Here is a 15,384-nt window from a genome sequence, read left to right on the forward strand (position 1 = left end):
ATTGCAAACTAAGAAAGTTTGATTAACAGAGCTGGTCTTTTGCTTTTAAGGGATTCATTATATGCCATTGTTCATTTAGGAGGATATGCTTTTCAATACTTAATGGGCATTGAGAGGACATTTAATATACTTTAGAGGTCACAGAGTTAAAATGTCACAAAGTGTTAACAATTAACTCAGCAAGTACAAGTGGCAGTCCCTGTGGTTCGAAGCCTTTTATGGAGAGACTGATATCAGAGCCATAAATGTTACTTTGTGCATCTGTTTCACAAAATTGGAGCCCAGGGTGTTGACTTGCTGCTAAATAGTTTTTGTTCATTTTGTGACACCTCTCGGAAGTCCTCACCTGTTACCTGAAAAGTTGATCTGATGACCCCCTACCTAAACTAAGCAGATGTAATGAGAAAAGGATGTGAGTTTTCCAATGAGAAGTAGCAGCCCATCAGATTTATTCCATGCTTACACAATGGCTGGCATTGTGGGAACCGTTAAGCATATCAAATCATCTAATCTCACCACAACCCAAGGAGGTAGGTTTTGTTATTCCCATTTGACAGGTGAAGAAAGGTGAGGAAAGAGAGGAATAGAAAAATGTTCTATTTTCAAGACAACACAACCGGTTGGGGTGCGTGTGGCAGGGGAGTTTGGCTTCAGAGTCTGCCCCACAGCGAAAAGGCAGAGAGCTGCTGAGAAAGGTGAGAGAAACAGATAATGGATAAACAAACATGAATCTAGGCTTCCTGGATGCTGGCACCTGGGGATTTTTTTTTTAATTGCGGTAAAATACACATAACTTAAAATTTACCATCTTGCCCATTTTTAATTGTACAGTTTAGTGGCATTAAGGACATTCACACTGTGTTACAACCATCACTGCCATCCTCTTCAGAACTCTTCATCTTGCAAAACAGAAGCTCTATATCCATTAAACACTAACTCTCCATATTCTCCCCTGCCCCTGGCTCCTGGCAGCCACCATTTTACTTTCTGTTTCTGTGAATTTGATTATTCTAAGTACCTCATCTAAGTGGAATCATATGGTATTTCTCTTTTTGTGACGGCTTTAGCTTAGAGTAATATCCTCAAGGCTTACCATGTTGTAATGTGTGAAACTTCTCCTCCTCTTTAAGGCTGACTTATATTCCATTGTATGCACACACAGCGTTTACATTATCTATTCATCCATTGGTGGATACTTGGGTGGCTTCCACTTTTTGGCTATTGTGAATAATGCTGTTCTCCTGAGGACGTTCCAAAGGCCAGGTTGAGTGGAAATCTGTATCTGACCACAGATTCCGAAGTCCAGTTTGGTTAATGCTTAACTCCCCAAATGTGGCGACTCTTTTTGGGCACATTTCATCAGGCAGAGGAGTGATTCTCCTACCCAATTCCTTAGCCTCTTATAATGAAGCCTTAAACTTTCATTTTGGTATTTTTTGGTATCATACCTTTTTTTTTTTTTTCAGACAGAGTCTCACTCTGTCGCCCAGGCTGAAGTGCAGTGGCACCATCTCGGCTCACTGCAACCTCCGCCTCCCAGGTTCAAGCCATTCTTATGCCTCAGCCTCCCCAGTACCTGGGATTACAGGCACGCATCACCATGCCCAGCTAATTGTTGTATTTTTAGTAGACATGGGGTTTTGCTCCATTGGCCAGGTTGGTCTTCTACCTCTGACCTCCAGTGATCTGCCCTGCTCGGCCTCCCAAAGTGCTGGGATTACAGGCGTGAGCCACCGCGCCTGGCCGGCATCGCACTTATTCAAGTTTATTACTGTGAAAGTGTAAACATAGTTGCTAAGCTCCGGGTCTCTGATATTGTTCTACCACATAAGAATTGTAAATTCAGCCATTATTATTAGATTATATCTATGGAATATTCTTATTCCCTTTTCATTTTAGAATTCTTTGAAAAGTAAAAGTATTTCCTGTTTCTGAAAAAAGGTGTTTTAACTTTAATGCTTTTGGGGGAAGGAGCACATTAAAACAAAATTTCTAACTTACGTACTTTGCTTTTTCTTTAAAATTAAGTGATTTTCTTGGATCAATTAATCAGTTTTTAAGTTTGTTAATTTACCTGAGAAAGAGAGAGAGAAATGTGAAAGATGTTTTCATTTTTAAAAAGCAGATACAGCTCCACGTATAATTCATAGGGTAAAAGGGGGAGCATTTTCATTGTTCACGCCTCAAGTAATTCTGAAATATTTCTTCAAAGATGATTGACAATCGTTGAAACATTCCACTTGGTCCTTTTATAGACCTGGGGAGCATGAAAATTTACTGAACTACATTGATCTGGACAGACTCATTTAGAATGTGACATCCATTTCCTGCTGGGAAGACAAGCAATAAATTCCAAGACAGTATGAGGGTCTCTGACCTGTGATCAGTCCCTGGGGAGGCGCTCTCACCAGCGACCTCTGCCTTAGCATGCAGTTTGCTCCACAGGTCTTACCTCTGTGGCCTCTGTGGCTTTCCAGATGGTGGATCCCTCGTTCAGCCCTCGTCTTCAGGAGCTTCCTGCCTCGCCCCTCTGTTTCCTATGCTCCTGCCAAGGCCCCTTTGCTTTCTGAATGTTAGCGCTGGTTACCTGTCAGCCACTTTGCTAAGCACTTGATAGATATTATTTGCTTCTTATAATGCTCCTGGGAGGTAATGCTTTAAAATGTTTTCTCATTTTAAAGATGGGGAAACTGAGGCTAAGGTAACACAGGGGTGGATCTGGTGTTTGACCTTGGGCCAGCCACTCTGCACTGAAGACCATGAACTTGACCCTTCTCCCCTTCTGCTTCTCGTTTTTCACAACTGTGTGTTTCTTCAGCTCTTTATTGCTATTGCATCTTCCCAGTTTGTCTCTTTTTGTTACATTCTTTAGAACCATTTATGTTTTTCTCATTTTTACCTTCTTGCTGAACTGACCTTTAGTTTTCTTTTCCTTTGGTGTCCACTTTTAGTAAAGTAATCTCATAAAATTTGGCCCGTATTATTAATATTTCAGTAAACTTATCTCTCAGGAAATTGTTGACTGGAAAAAAATAACCACAAAAAATAAATGTAAAAACATGCTATTGGGCTGGGCGCGGTGGCTCATGCCTGTAATCCCAGCACTTTGGGAGGCCGAGGCGAGCGGATCACCTGAAGTCAAGGAGTTCGAGACCAGCCTGGCCAACACGGTGAAACTCTGTCTACTAAAAATACAAAAAAAAATGAGCTGGGCGTGGTGGTGGGCTCCTGTAATCTCAGCTACCAGGGAGGCTGGGGCAGGAGGATTGCTTGAACCTGGGAGGTGGAGGTTGCAGTGAGCCAAGATCGCACCACTGTACTCTAGCCTGGGCGACAGAGCAAGACTCCACCTCAAAAAAAAAAGAAAAAAGCATGCTATCTTTTCAACTATGGGAATAATCTTTTTCTCTAATTTGTAAAATATGTTCAAAGATTTTGTGTCATAAGTTTTGGGGGAGAATTGCATAGAAGCTTGATTTATGGCGTTGCATATACCATTAATGTTTGTATGCATAATCATGAACTTCACAAGTTTCTAGGAAAACATTCAAGGATTTTGTTGTCAGTAAAATTCAGAACAACAGAGTTATACTAGATGTCTAAAATGTACGCTGAATCAGTAGGCTACTTTTTCTATAGTTTTTATATTTTCTTTAATTTTTAAAAAGTTAATAATTTAAAAATTGATAGGCGTAGCCATATAGGAAAGACAAAATGGGATGGTCGTTTCAGAAAGTGTATTTTGATATTTTATTTTTGCAAGTATTTTTCAGGCTAGAACACATACCAACGATATCTTTAAAGGGTTTCATTTGCCTCTGTGGTGAATATAGAATCTATATTGATACAGAATGATACAACCTTGGTCATCTAGCAAAGCATGTGTTTTGTTTTGAAGGATAAGCAAGTCAATTGTTGCCTCCTCTAACCTACATGAGTTTATTGCTCCAACTATAGGACTATAGAAGAGTATTCTCAAGTGATCCCATTTTGTAATACATTTTTGTTTATTTCTGTGTGTATCATATATATGCACATGTACAAAAGCATAGAAAACATTGCGGAGGGACACACATTCAACTGCAACAGTAATTACATCTAAAGAATATGGCTGCCACGGTGGCTCACGCCTGTAATCCCAGCACTTTGGGAGGCTGAGGTGGGTGGAATCCTTGAGGCCAGGAGTTCAAGAACAGCCTGACCAACATAGTGAAACCCCACCTCTACTAAAAATACAAAAATTAGCCAGGTATGATGGTGCATGCCTGTAATCCCAGCTACTCAGGAGACTGAGGCAGGAGAATTGCTTGAATCCGGGAGGCAGAGGTCGCAGTGAGCTGAGATTGCACCACCGCACTCCAGCGTGGGTGATAGAGCAAGACTCCATCTCAAAAAATAAAAGAAAAGAAAACTGGCCAGGTGCAGTGACTCATGACTGTAATTCCAACACTTTGGGAGGCTGAGGTGGGCAGTTCACCTGAGGTCAGAAGTTCGAGACCATCCTAACCAAGATGGTAAAACTCCGTCTCTACTAAAAATACAAAAATTAGCCAGGCATGGTGATGGGCACCTGTAATCCCGGCAACTTGGGAGGCTGAGGCAGGAGAATCGCTTGAACCTGGGAGGCAAAGGTTGCGGTGAGCTGAGATCGCGCCACTGCACTCCAGCCTGGATGACAGAGTGAGACTCTGTCTTAAAAATAAATAAATAAATAAAATTAGAAAATGAAAAAATATAATTGGGGTTGGGAGTTCGGGGAAACAAGGAAGCCTTTCTACTTTTATACCATATATTTCTGTATTGTCTGAATTTTTTTCAACAAGCATAAGTAACGTTTGCCCCACAAATTAATAAAAACAGCATTAGTTACAATAAATCTTGTTTATATTCCAGTTCCACAGCCTCCTAGATTAGAACCTCAGGAACCAAATTCTGCCACCAGCACGACGATTGCAGTTTATTGGAGCATGAACAAGGATGATGTCGTTGATTCATTTCAGGTTTACTGCATGGAGGAGCCACAAGATGACCAAGAAGTAAATGGTAGGATTGCTAACACAAATACAAATGCATACGCATATTCAGGCATCTTCATGTGAAGTATTTAAACATATACCTGTATTGTGACTCTTCCCACAAAGCATTTATAGCCACTTACAAAACAACAACAAAACCCCAACAACCGTATAATGAAATAATAACTACAGAAGCAAAATTTGGGAATCAAGATCAAGGAAAACAAAATGGCATACATATTATAATAGTCAACACGAATATTGTAATTGAGATTCACATTTGGCTTTGAGCTCTCAGAATAACAGGCACAATGAAGTGGTTCTTATTTTCAGAAAGGAGATAACATACCAGAGTTTCAAGGAAAATAAAGTTTTAATCGGTACAAAAGCCTGAAAGACAAGTGTCACGTGTTCCACTTTTAGGGAAGAAGCCATAGAGAGGACAGTGTGATCCACAATGGTCTGAATGCAGATGAAGCATGAGATGTCATGGGTGGCAGTTTCTCAGGTCTGTCTTTGCTAAAAGCCACCAACAAGCCACAAGGTTCATTCAGTGTTCACAGTTCCCAAGGCATGGGCCTAGGTATGGTGGAGTCTTCCTGTGTCCCCAGTTAATGTGTGGATAGAAATGAAAGTGCTTAGTAGGGTGAATGGATGGTATGTCTTACAGCTGAGCCTCTGTAAGTATCTCTCGGCTCAGAAGGACTTCTCATAAGCCCTGGAAGCCAGGCAGTTTGAGGTTGTGCTTCCTGATGAATCAGAGCTGGGAGTGCTGCCGTTCTGTGTTGCTTGTTGAAGACAGACCCACATACTATGGAAACCAGATGAGCATGTGGCAGTCAGGTGCCCAATTTGTAATCAGGAATGAATGGTAATATATTATACTATTACTAATATTTAAGTCTTTTGAAATGTCATGTGATAATTAATTTAGAAAAAAGTTTAAAAAAGCAATTATAGGCACGCTGTAAAGTTGGCTAAATCTAAATCTGTAATGTAATGACTCGTGTTTTATTGACCTATTTCCACATGCCTGTTACAGCACAACCAAGTAAATGTTACTATCCCTGTTTGCAAGTGAGAAAACTGATGTGAGGTTAAGTAGTTTGCTCAAGGCCTTGTAACTTGTACATGACAGGGGCAGGGGTCAAACACACATCTTTCAAGCTCTGAAGTTTATTCTTTTGTTTGTGTGTCTCTGTGTGTGTTTTCTTACACCATACTTCATCTCCATCTATTTCTAGCTGCTTTCTGAAACACCATGGCTCTCCGAGACCCTTCTTATCAAATAGCTATTGCTTGGAGTACTTTTTTTTTTAGTGGGTTTCCTCCCCACCCCTACTCCAAACACTTCCCTATCCTGTGTCTCATTGTTTCTGTGCCCTGAACTGTGTTAATAACAGTTAGCTAATCTGATAATCTAGTCTGTGATACCGTGCCATGTTTAGTAGGGTCTCTAGTCACATATGTTATGTGCATTGTTAAAGGGAGTGCTAGGGTAATAGGATGTATTAGTTCATGCTCACACTGCTATAAAGATATACCTAGGACTGGGCAATTTATGAAGAAGAGGTTTAACTGGCTCACAGTTCCACAAGGTGTACAGGAAGCATGGCAGGGGAAGCCTTAGGAAACTTAGCATCATGGCAGAAGGTGAAGGGGAAACAAGCACATCTTCCCATGGCTGGCAGGGAAGAGAGAGAGAATAAAGCAGGAGGTGCTACACACTTTCAGACAACCAGATCTCTTGAGAACTCATTTATGAGAAGAACAAGGGAGAAGTCCACCCCCATGATTCAATCACCTCCCACCAGGCTCTTCCTCCAATACTGGGAATTACAATTCAACATGAGATCTGGGTGGGGACACAGAACCAAACCGTATCATAGGACCTTGCCTAAAAGAATGATTCCAGTGAAAACACAGACACAGATTCTGGGTTATGGGGGAAATATTCTTCAGTGTACAAGTCCTTATGACGTTCTTTAAACTGAACTGTCTGTCCAGAAAGTACAGCTCATTGGAAAGGAGAGAGGCAGTTGAGAGACATGCTAAGTTGAAGAGCTCCCGATTTTCTTCTAAAGAAACAGTCTGGGTTCTTACGTGGAAAAGTTTTGAAGATGTGACATTCAAGAGTAATAAGAGGGAGATAACTGAAATTACCATAGGCAAAATTTACACAGAAAACCATATGTTTTAAAGGAGATAAAATTTCAGTAAGAATAATCAAATGGCCCAAATTGGTAGGTTTGTTCAGAATGATATTGAATAATGTTTATTATTAAAATATTCAAAGTAAAATAATTTTTAAAATTTTAGAAGAAAAATGTCTTAATTGGACAAAGTTACTTCTTAGAGTAGCTTATGACCTATCAAAGTTATTTAAGTATTTCTATAAATTGTGGAAATCTCTAGTGGAAAGAATTCTGGAATTCATGAGAAGGAACCAGGATTTGAAACCTGGAAGGTCATACTGAATACCAAAATAGTTTACTAATCTGTAAAGATGTTTAAAAACCATGAAGTTGTCCTTTTTTTAGGACACACTCTTCTGAAATATTGGCAGTGATTCTTAAGTTTTTCTTGAGAATGTGTTACTGAGATTTAAGCTAACATATACTTTATGTAATTTTAATATTCGCTACTGAAATAAGTTACTTTAATTGTGGTATATGAAGCTCAGAATCTTACTAATATGCTCTTATTTCCTGATAAGTGTTAACAAGTAGTACTATGTCATCCTAAGTATCTCTTTTCAGAATGCTGTTGCTTTCATATGTATTCTAAGGAGCTGGTTTTCACATAATGGTATCTGTAAGGTTATCAGTTTGGGTTTTCCACTGAAAGAAAATCATAGATGACTTTTTCCAATAACTATAACTTTTAATTAACTTTGGAAGACATCTTAGATTTTAATTGTGTCTTATGCTAGAGTTGGTAGAAGAATACAGACTGACAGTGAAAGAAAGCTACTGCATTTTTGAAGATCTGGAACCTGACCGATGCTATCAAGTGTGGGTGATGGCTGTGAACTTCACTGGATGTAGCCTGCCCAGTGAAAGGGCAATCTTTAGGACAGGTAAGGAGATGGATGCTAAGGGTGCTAGCATAAGTGTTAACACTTATGGATGCTAAGGGTGTCAGAAGACAAAGCTCAATTCTTCCCGGACTCTTGAGATCAGCCAGTAAGTGTTTATTAAGCACCTATTGTGTGTTGAGTGTTGTGCCAAGTGCTGGTTATACAATGATGAATAAGACGGGGGTCCTGTTCTCAAGAAGCTCATGCTCAGGTGGGGAGATGGAAAAACAGAAGATCATAGAAAATGTGTGGTAAGGGCCATATCCAGATATACACAGGTTATTATGAGAGCACTCCAGAGGGGCACTCAAGTTGGCCTGGGGCAGGGGCAGGATCAGAACTGCTTCCTAGAACTGATGCCTGCAGAAAATGCTTTAAAGGATCAATAGGAAGTAATGCGTTAAAGAAGGATATTCCACTTGAAAAAGACATGAGCAGAGGCATCAAGGCGAGAAACAGTATGGAGTGTGCAGGACACTCTAAGAAGTTTAGTATTATTTCTTAGACTTAAGCAAAGGAAAGACAAGATGAGAAAGGCTAACATAGAGAGGCCATGTTTGCAAAGTAAGAAGCTTGGGCTGTGTGTGGGTGCTGGGAACCCCCAAAAGGTTTTAAGCAGTGGTATTTAACTGTAAATGCATTCTCAGGATGAAATCTTTTCACAGGGTATGAAGCCTAAACCAAGGCTGCACTGCCTTTAAGATAATGGCAACCTGCCTCAGGGGAAGAGATGGTTTACTCCTACCCTTTATCCTTTCCTCTTGCCTTTTAAAACAAGCCTCTACTGAGCACTTACTGAGGACAAGATCGTCGCTAACTTGTTTGTACTGGGACAGGGGAAAGAATCTTTATTTTGATTTGCTTGTATATGTATAAAGAAAGTCTGGTGGGATTTATAGGAAGCTACTATTAGGGGCTGTTTGGGGATGGGTGAGAACTGGGCAATGTGGAAGGCAGAGAAGGGAGAGAGACTTCACCATCTATATTTGATCCCTTTTGGGTTTTTAAAACAGAATTCATTTTCTGATAAAAAAAAAATTAAAAACAGAATCATGCTGAAGCCATGGAAGACCACGTGCTTCTCAGATCCCAGGAAAGCAAGCTGGCATTCCTCCACGACTGTCCTGACTCTCTTTCTGCAGCACCCTCCACCCCTGTGATCCGCGCTGAGGACTGTACTGTGTGTTGGAACACAGCGACTATCCGATGGCGGCCCACCACCCCAGAGGACACGGAGACCTACACTCTGGAGTACTGCAGACAGCACTCTTCTGAGGGCGAGGGCCTCAGGTAAGGGGCCCTCTCCATGGGAGAGACTGCCCAGAGCCCAGGAACCAAGCTCCTGGCCCTAAACTACCCTCTGGCTTCTGCTCACCAAGGGAGAAATGTAGCCTAAAATCCTGCTGAGCTAATGAAGCCGCTGACTTGATTTGCAGCTCTATCATGGTTCATCAATGAACTCCAAGTTTGTAATAAAACACATGCTACAATGCAGAATAACTCCCTTGTAAGAAAAATGTATGTGAATTTTAATGATAGAACATTCTTTGAGGTATATTTAACTTCAGTCATTAGGCAGGATTTATGCATATTTTATGGGTTTTTTACTAGCTATATCAGAATCCGTACCACCTAACTCAGGAAACTAATAGTGAGCTTGTGTATAATGTAAATCCGAATGTCTCCATGATATATTGGTAACATAAAAGAGCTAATTACATATATATTATCATGGAGACATACCTGCCTCTCCAAAAGCATGAAATATGTAAAGATATTCTTCTAGGAAAAAAGAAATGTGACGCTCTCTCACTAAGATACTGAAGCTGACATTCATCAATAAGCGGCTGTGCATCCATTAGGCATTTTGTAAATGTTAACTTATCTACCGAGGTGGTGTTTTCTTAGCCTCCCACCTCCTTGCTGTGGAGCAGCTTCAGGTATCATGATGAATATTCAGATCATTCTTAATATTCATATTTTGATGGAGAGGTTTTTAGTTTTTCTTTGAAACCAAGCTTATCGAGATAAACTACTTTGGTAGGATATGGAACTTAGGAATAATGGTATGAAACTAGAGAGCTTTTTTTTTTATTATACTTTAAGTTCTGGGATATATGTGCAGAACATGCAGGTTTGTTACAGAGGTATACACGTGCCATGGTGGTTTGCTGCACCCACTAACCCATCATCTATATTAGGTATTTCTCCTCATTCTATCCCTCCCCTACCCCTCCACCCCCCAAAAAGGCCCCGGTGTGTGATGTTCCCCTACCTGTGTGCATGTGTTCTCATTGTTCAACTCCCACTTATGCGTGAGAACATGAGGTGTTTGGTTTTCTCTTCCTGTGTTAGTTTGCTGAGAATGATGGCTTCCAGCTTCATCTGTGTCCCTGCAAATGACATGAAATCAATCCTTTTTTATGGCTGCATTGTATTCCATGGTGTATAAGTGCCACATTTTCTTTATCCAGCCTATCATTTGGGTTGGTTCCAAGTCTTTGCTATTGTGAAGAGTGCTGCAATAAACATACGTGTGCATGTGTCTTTATAGTAGAATGATTTATAATCCTTTGGGTATATACCCAGTAATGGGATTGCTGAGTCAAATGGTATTTCTGGTTCTAGATCCTTGAGGAATCGCCACACTGTCTTCCACAATGGTTGAACTAATTTGCACTCCCACTGACAGTGTAAAAGTGTTCCTGTTTCTCCACATCCTCTCCAGCATCTGTTGTTTCCTGACTTTTTAATGACTGCCATTCTAACTGGTGTGAGATGGTATCTCATCGTGATTTTGATTTGCATTTCTCTAATGACTAGTGATGATGAGCTTTCTTTCATATGTTTCTTGGTCACATAAATGTCTTCTTTTGAGAAGTGTCTGTTCATATCCTTTGCCCACTTTTTGATGGGGTTGTTTTTTTCTTGTAAATTTGTTGAAGTTCCTTGTAGATGCTGGATATTAGCCCTTTGTCAGATGGATAAATTGCAAAAATTTTCTGCCATTCTGTAGGCTGCCTGTTCACTTTAATGATAGTTTCTTTTGCTGTGCAGAAGCTCTTTAGTTTAATTAGATTCCATTTGTGGATTTTGGCTTTTGTTGCCATTGCTTTTAGTGTTTTAGTCATGAAGTCTTTGCCCATGCCTATGTCCTGAATGGTATTGCCTAGGTTTTCTTCTAGGGTTTTTATGGTTTTAGTTCTTATGTTTAAGTCTTTAATCCATCTTGAGTTAATTTTCGTATAAGCTGTAAGGAAGGGGTCCAGTTTCAGTTTTCTGCATATGGCTAGCCAGTTTTTCCAACACCATTTATTCAATAGGGAATCCTTTCCCCATTGCTTGTTCTTGTCAGGTTTGTTAAAGATCAGATGGTTGTAGATGTGTGGTGTTATTTCTGAGGCCTCTGTTTTGTTCCATTGGTCTACATATCTGTTTAGGTACCAGTACCATGCTGTTTTGGTTACTGTAGCCTTGTAGTATAGTTTGCAGTCAGGTACCGTGATGCCTCCAGCTTTGTTCTTTTTACTTAGGATTGTCTTGGCTATGCAGGCTCTTTTTTGGTTCCATATGAAATTTGAAGTAGTTTTTCCTAATTCTGTGAAGAAAGTCAATGGTAGCTTGGTGGGGATAGCATTGAATCTATAAATTACTTTGGGCAGTATGGCCATTTTCATGATACTGATTCTACCTATCCATGAGCATGGAATGTTTTTCCATTTGTTTGTGTTCTTTCTTATTTCCTTGAGCAGTGGTTTGTAGTTCTCCTTGAAGAGGTCCCTCATATCCCTTGTAAGTTGTATTCCTAGGTATTTAATTCTCTTTGTAGCAATTGTGAATGGGCATTCACTCATGATTTGGCTCTCTGTTGGTCTATTATTGTTGTATAGGAATGCTTGTGATTTTTGCACAGTGATTTTGTATCCTGAGACTTTGCTGAAGTTGCTTATCAGCTTAAGGAGATTTTAGGCTGAGATGAGGGGGTTTTCTAAATATACAATCGTGTCATCTGCAAACACAGACAATTTAACTTCCTCTCTTCCTGTTTGAGTACCTTTTTTTCTTTCTCTTGCCTGATTGCCCTGGCCAGAACTTCCAATACTATGTTGAATAGGAGTGGTGAGAGAGGGCATCCTTGTCTTGTGGGGGTTTTCAAAGGGAATGTTTCCAGTTTATTTTTTTTATTTTTGAGACGGAGTCTCGCTCTGTCACCCAAGCTGGAGTGCAGTGGTGCAATCTCGGCTCATTGCAACCTCTGCCTCCCAGGTTCAAGCGATTCTTCTGCCTCAGCCTCCTGAGTAGCTGGGATTACAGGTGCATGCCACCAAGCCCCGCTAATTTTTTTGTGTATTTTTAGTAGAGACGGGGTTTCACCATGTTAGCCAGGATGGTCTCAATCTCCTAACCTTGTGATCCGACCTCCTTGGCCTCCCAAAGTGCTGTGATTACAGGCATGAGCCACCGTGCCTGGTGCTTCTAGCTTTTGCTCATTCAGTATGATATTGGCTGTGGGTTTGTCGTAAATAGCTCTTATTATTTTGAGATACATTCCATGAATGCCTAGTTTATTGAGAGTTTTTAGCATGAAGGGGTGTTGAATTTTATTGAAGGCCTTTTCTGCATCTATTGAGATAATCATGTGGTTAATGTCATTGGTTCTGTTTATGTGATGGATTATGTTTATTGATTTGCATATTTTGAATCAGCCCTGCATCCCAGGAATGAAGCTGACTTGATCATGGTGGATAAGCTTTTTGATGTGCTGCCAGATTCGGTTTGCCAGTATTTTATTGAGGATTTTTGCATAGATGTTCATCAGGGATATTGACCTGAAATTTTCTTTTTTTGATGTATCTCTGCCAGGTTTTGGTATCAGGATGATGCTGGCCTCATAAAATGAGTTAGGGAGGAGTCCCTCTTTTTCTGTTGTTTGGAATAGTTTCAGAAGGAATGGTACCATCTCTTCTTTCTACCTCTGGTAGAATTCTCCTGTGAATCTGTCTGGTCCTGGGCTTTTTTTGGTTGGTAGTATATTCATTGCTGTCTCAATTTCAGAACTTGTTATTGGTCTATTCAGGGATTTGACTTCTTCCTGGTTTAGTCATGGGAGGGTGTATGTGTCCAGGAATTTATCCATTTCTTCTAGATTTTCTAGTTTATTTGCGTAGAGGTGTGTATAGTATTCTCTGATGGTAATTTGTATTTCTGTGGGATCAGTGGTGATATCCCCTTTATCATTTTTTATTGTGTCTATTTGATTCTTGTCTCTTTTCTTCTTTATTAGTCTGGCTAGTGGTCTATTTTGTTAACCTTTCGAAAAAGACCAGATCCTGGATTCATTGATTTTTTTGAAGGGTTTTTTTAATGTCTCTATCTCATTCAGTTCTGCTCTGATCTTAGTTATTTCTTGCCTTCTGCTAGCTTTTGAATTTGTTTGCTCTTGCTTCTCTTGTTCTTTTAATTGTGATGTTAGGGTGTCAGTTTTAGATCTTTCCCACTTTCTCTTGTGGGCATTTAGTGCTGTAAATTTCCCTCTAAACACTGCTTTAGCTGTGTCCCAGAGATTCTGGTACATTGTGTCTTTGTTCTCATTGGTTTCAAAGAAGTTATTTATTTCTAACTTAATTTCATTATTTACCCAGTAGCTATTCAGGAGCAGGTTGTTTAGTTTCCATGCAGTTGTGTGGTTTTGAGTGAGTTTCTTAATCCTGAATTCTAATTTGATTGCACTGTGGTCTGAGAGACTGTTTGTTATGATTTCCATTCTTTTACATTTGCTGAGGAGTGTTTTACTTCCAATTATGTGGTCAATTTTAGAATAAGTGCAGTGTAGTGCTAAGAAGAATGTATGTTCTGTTGATTTGGGGTGGAGAGTTCTGTAGATGTCTATTAGGTCCACTTGGTCCAGAACTGAGTTTAAGTCCTGAATATCCTTGTTAATTTTCTGTTTCATTGATCTGTTTAATATTGACAGTGGGGTATTAAAGTCTCCCACTATTATCGTGTGGGAGTCTAAGTCTCTTTGTAGGTCTCTAAGAACTTGCTTTATGAATCTGGGTGCTCATATACTGGGTGCATATATATTTAGGGTAGTTAGCTCTTCTTGTTGCACTGATCCCTTTGCCATTATGTAATGCCCTTCTTTGTCTTTTTTGATCTTTGTTGGTTTCAAGTCTGTGTTATCAGAGACTAGGATGGCAATCCCTGCTTTTTGTTTTTTTGTTTTGTTTTGTTTTGTTTTTGCTTTCCATTTGCTTGGTAAATATTCCTCCATCCCTTTATTTTGAGCCTATGTGTGTCTTTGCGTGTGAGATGGTCTCCTGAATACAGCACATCAATGGGTCTTGACTCTTTATCCAATGTGCCAGTCTGTGTCTTTTAACTGGGGCATTTAGCCTGTTTACATTTAAGGTTAATATTGTTATGTGTGAATTTGATCCTGTCATTATGATGCCAGCTGGTTCTTTTGCCCGTTGGTTGAGGTAGTTTCTTTATAGTGTTGATGGTCTTTACAGTTTGGTATGTCTTTGCAGTGGCTGGTACCGGTTTTTCCTTTCCATATTTAGTGCTTCCTTCAGGAGCTCTTGTAAGGCAGGCCTGGTGGTGACAAACAGCATTTGCTTGTCTGGAAAGGATTTTATTTCTCCTTCACTTATGAAGCTTAGTTTGGTTGGATATGAAATTCTGGGTTGAAAATTATTTTCTTTAAGAATGTTGAATATTGGCCCCCTTGGCTTGTAGGGTTTCTGCTAAGAGATCTGCTGTTAGTCTGATGGGCTTCCCTCTGTGGGCAACCTGACCTTTCTCTCTGGCTGTCCTTAACATTGTTTCCTTCATTTCAGCCTTGGTGAATCTGACAATTATGTGTCTTGGGGTTGCTCTTCTCAAGGAGTATCTTTGTGGTGTTCTCTGTATTTCCTGAATTTGAGTGTTGTCCTGTCTTGCTAGGTTGCAGAAGTTCTCCTGGATAATATCCTGAAGAGTGTTTTCCAACTTGGTTCCATTCTTTCCATCACTTTCAGGTTCACCAATCAAACATAGGTTTGGTCTTTTCACATAGTCCCATATTTCTTGGAGGCTTTGTTTGTTCCTTTTCATTTTTTTTCCCTCTAATCTTGTCCTCGTGCTTTATTTCATTAAGTTGATCTTCAATCTCTGATATCCTTTCTTCCGCTTGATTAATTTGGCTATTGATACTTGTGTATGCTTCATGAAGTTCTTGTGCTGTGTTTTTCAGGTCCATCAGGCCATTTATGTTCTTCTCAAAACTGGTAATTCTAGTTAGCAATT

General features: G+C 39.9%; 1 protein-coding gene across 1 annotated transcript in view; it reads left to right on the plus strand.

The window, feature by feature from the left end:
* CMYA5 (cardiomyopathy associated 5) overlaps positions 1-15,384 on the plus strand; it is a 103,885-nt gene that overhangs the window by 64,512 nt on the left and 23,989 nt on the right. Inside the window, exons 7-9 of the mRNA XM_031666273.1 lie at positions 4,894-5,043; positions 7,948-8,094; positions 9,237-9,384. Coding sequence (XP_031522133.1) covers positions 4,894-5,043; positions 7,948-8,094; positions 9,237-9,384 — 445 coding nt within the window. The remainder of the gene's footprint in view (positions 1-4,893; positions 5,044-7,947; positions 8,095-9,236; positions 9,385-15,384) is intronic.

The sequence above is a fragment of the Papio anubis genome, chromosome 5 (genome assembly GCF_008728515.1).
Source record: "Papio anubis isolate 15944 chromosome 5, Panubis1.0, whole genome shotgun sequence".
In the NCBI taxonomy this organism is placed as follows: Eukaryota; Metazoa; Chordata; class Mammalia; order Primates; family Cercopithecidae; genus Papio; species Papio anubis.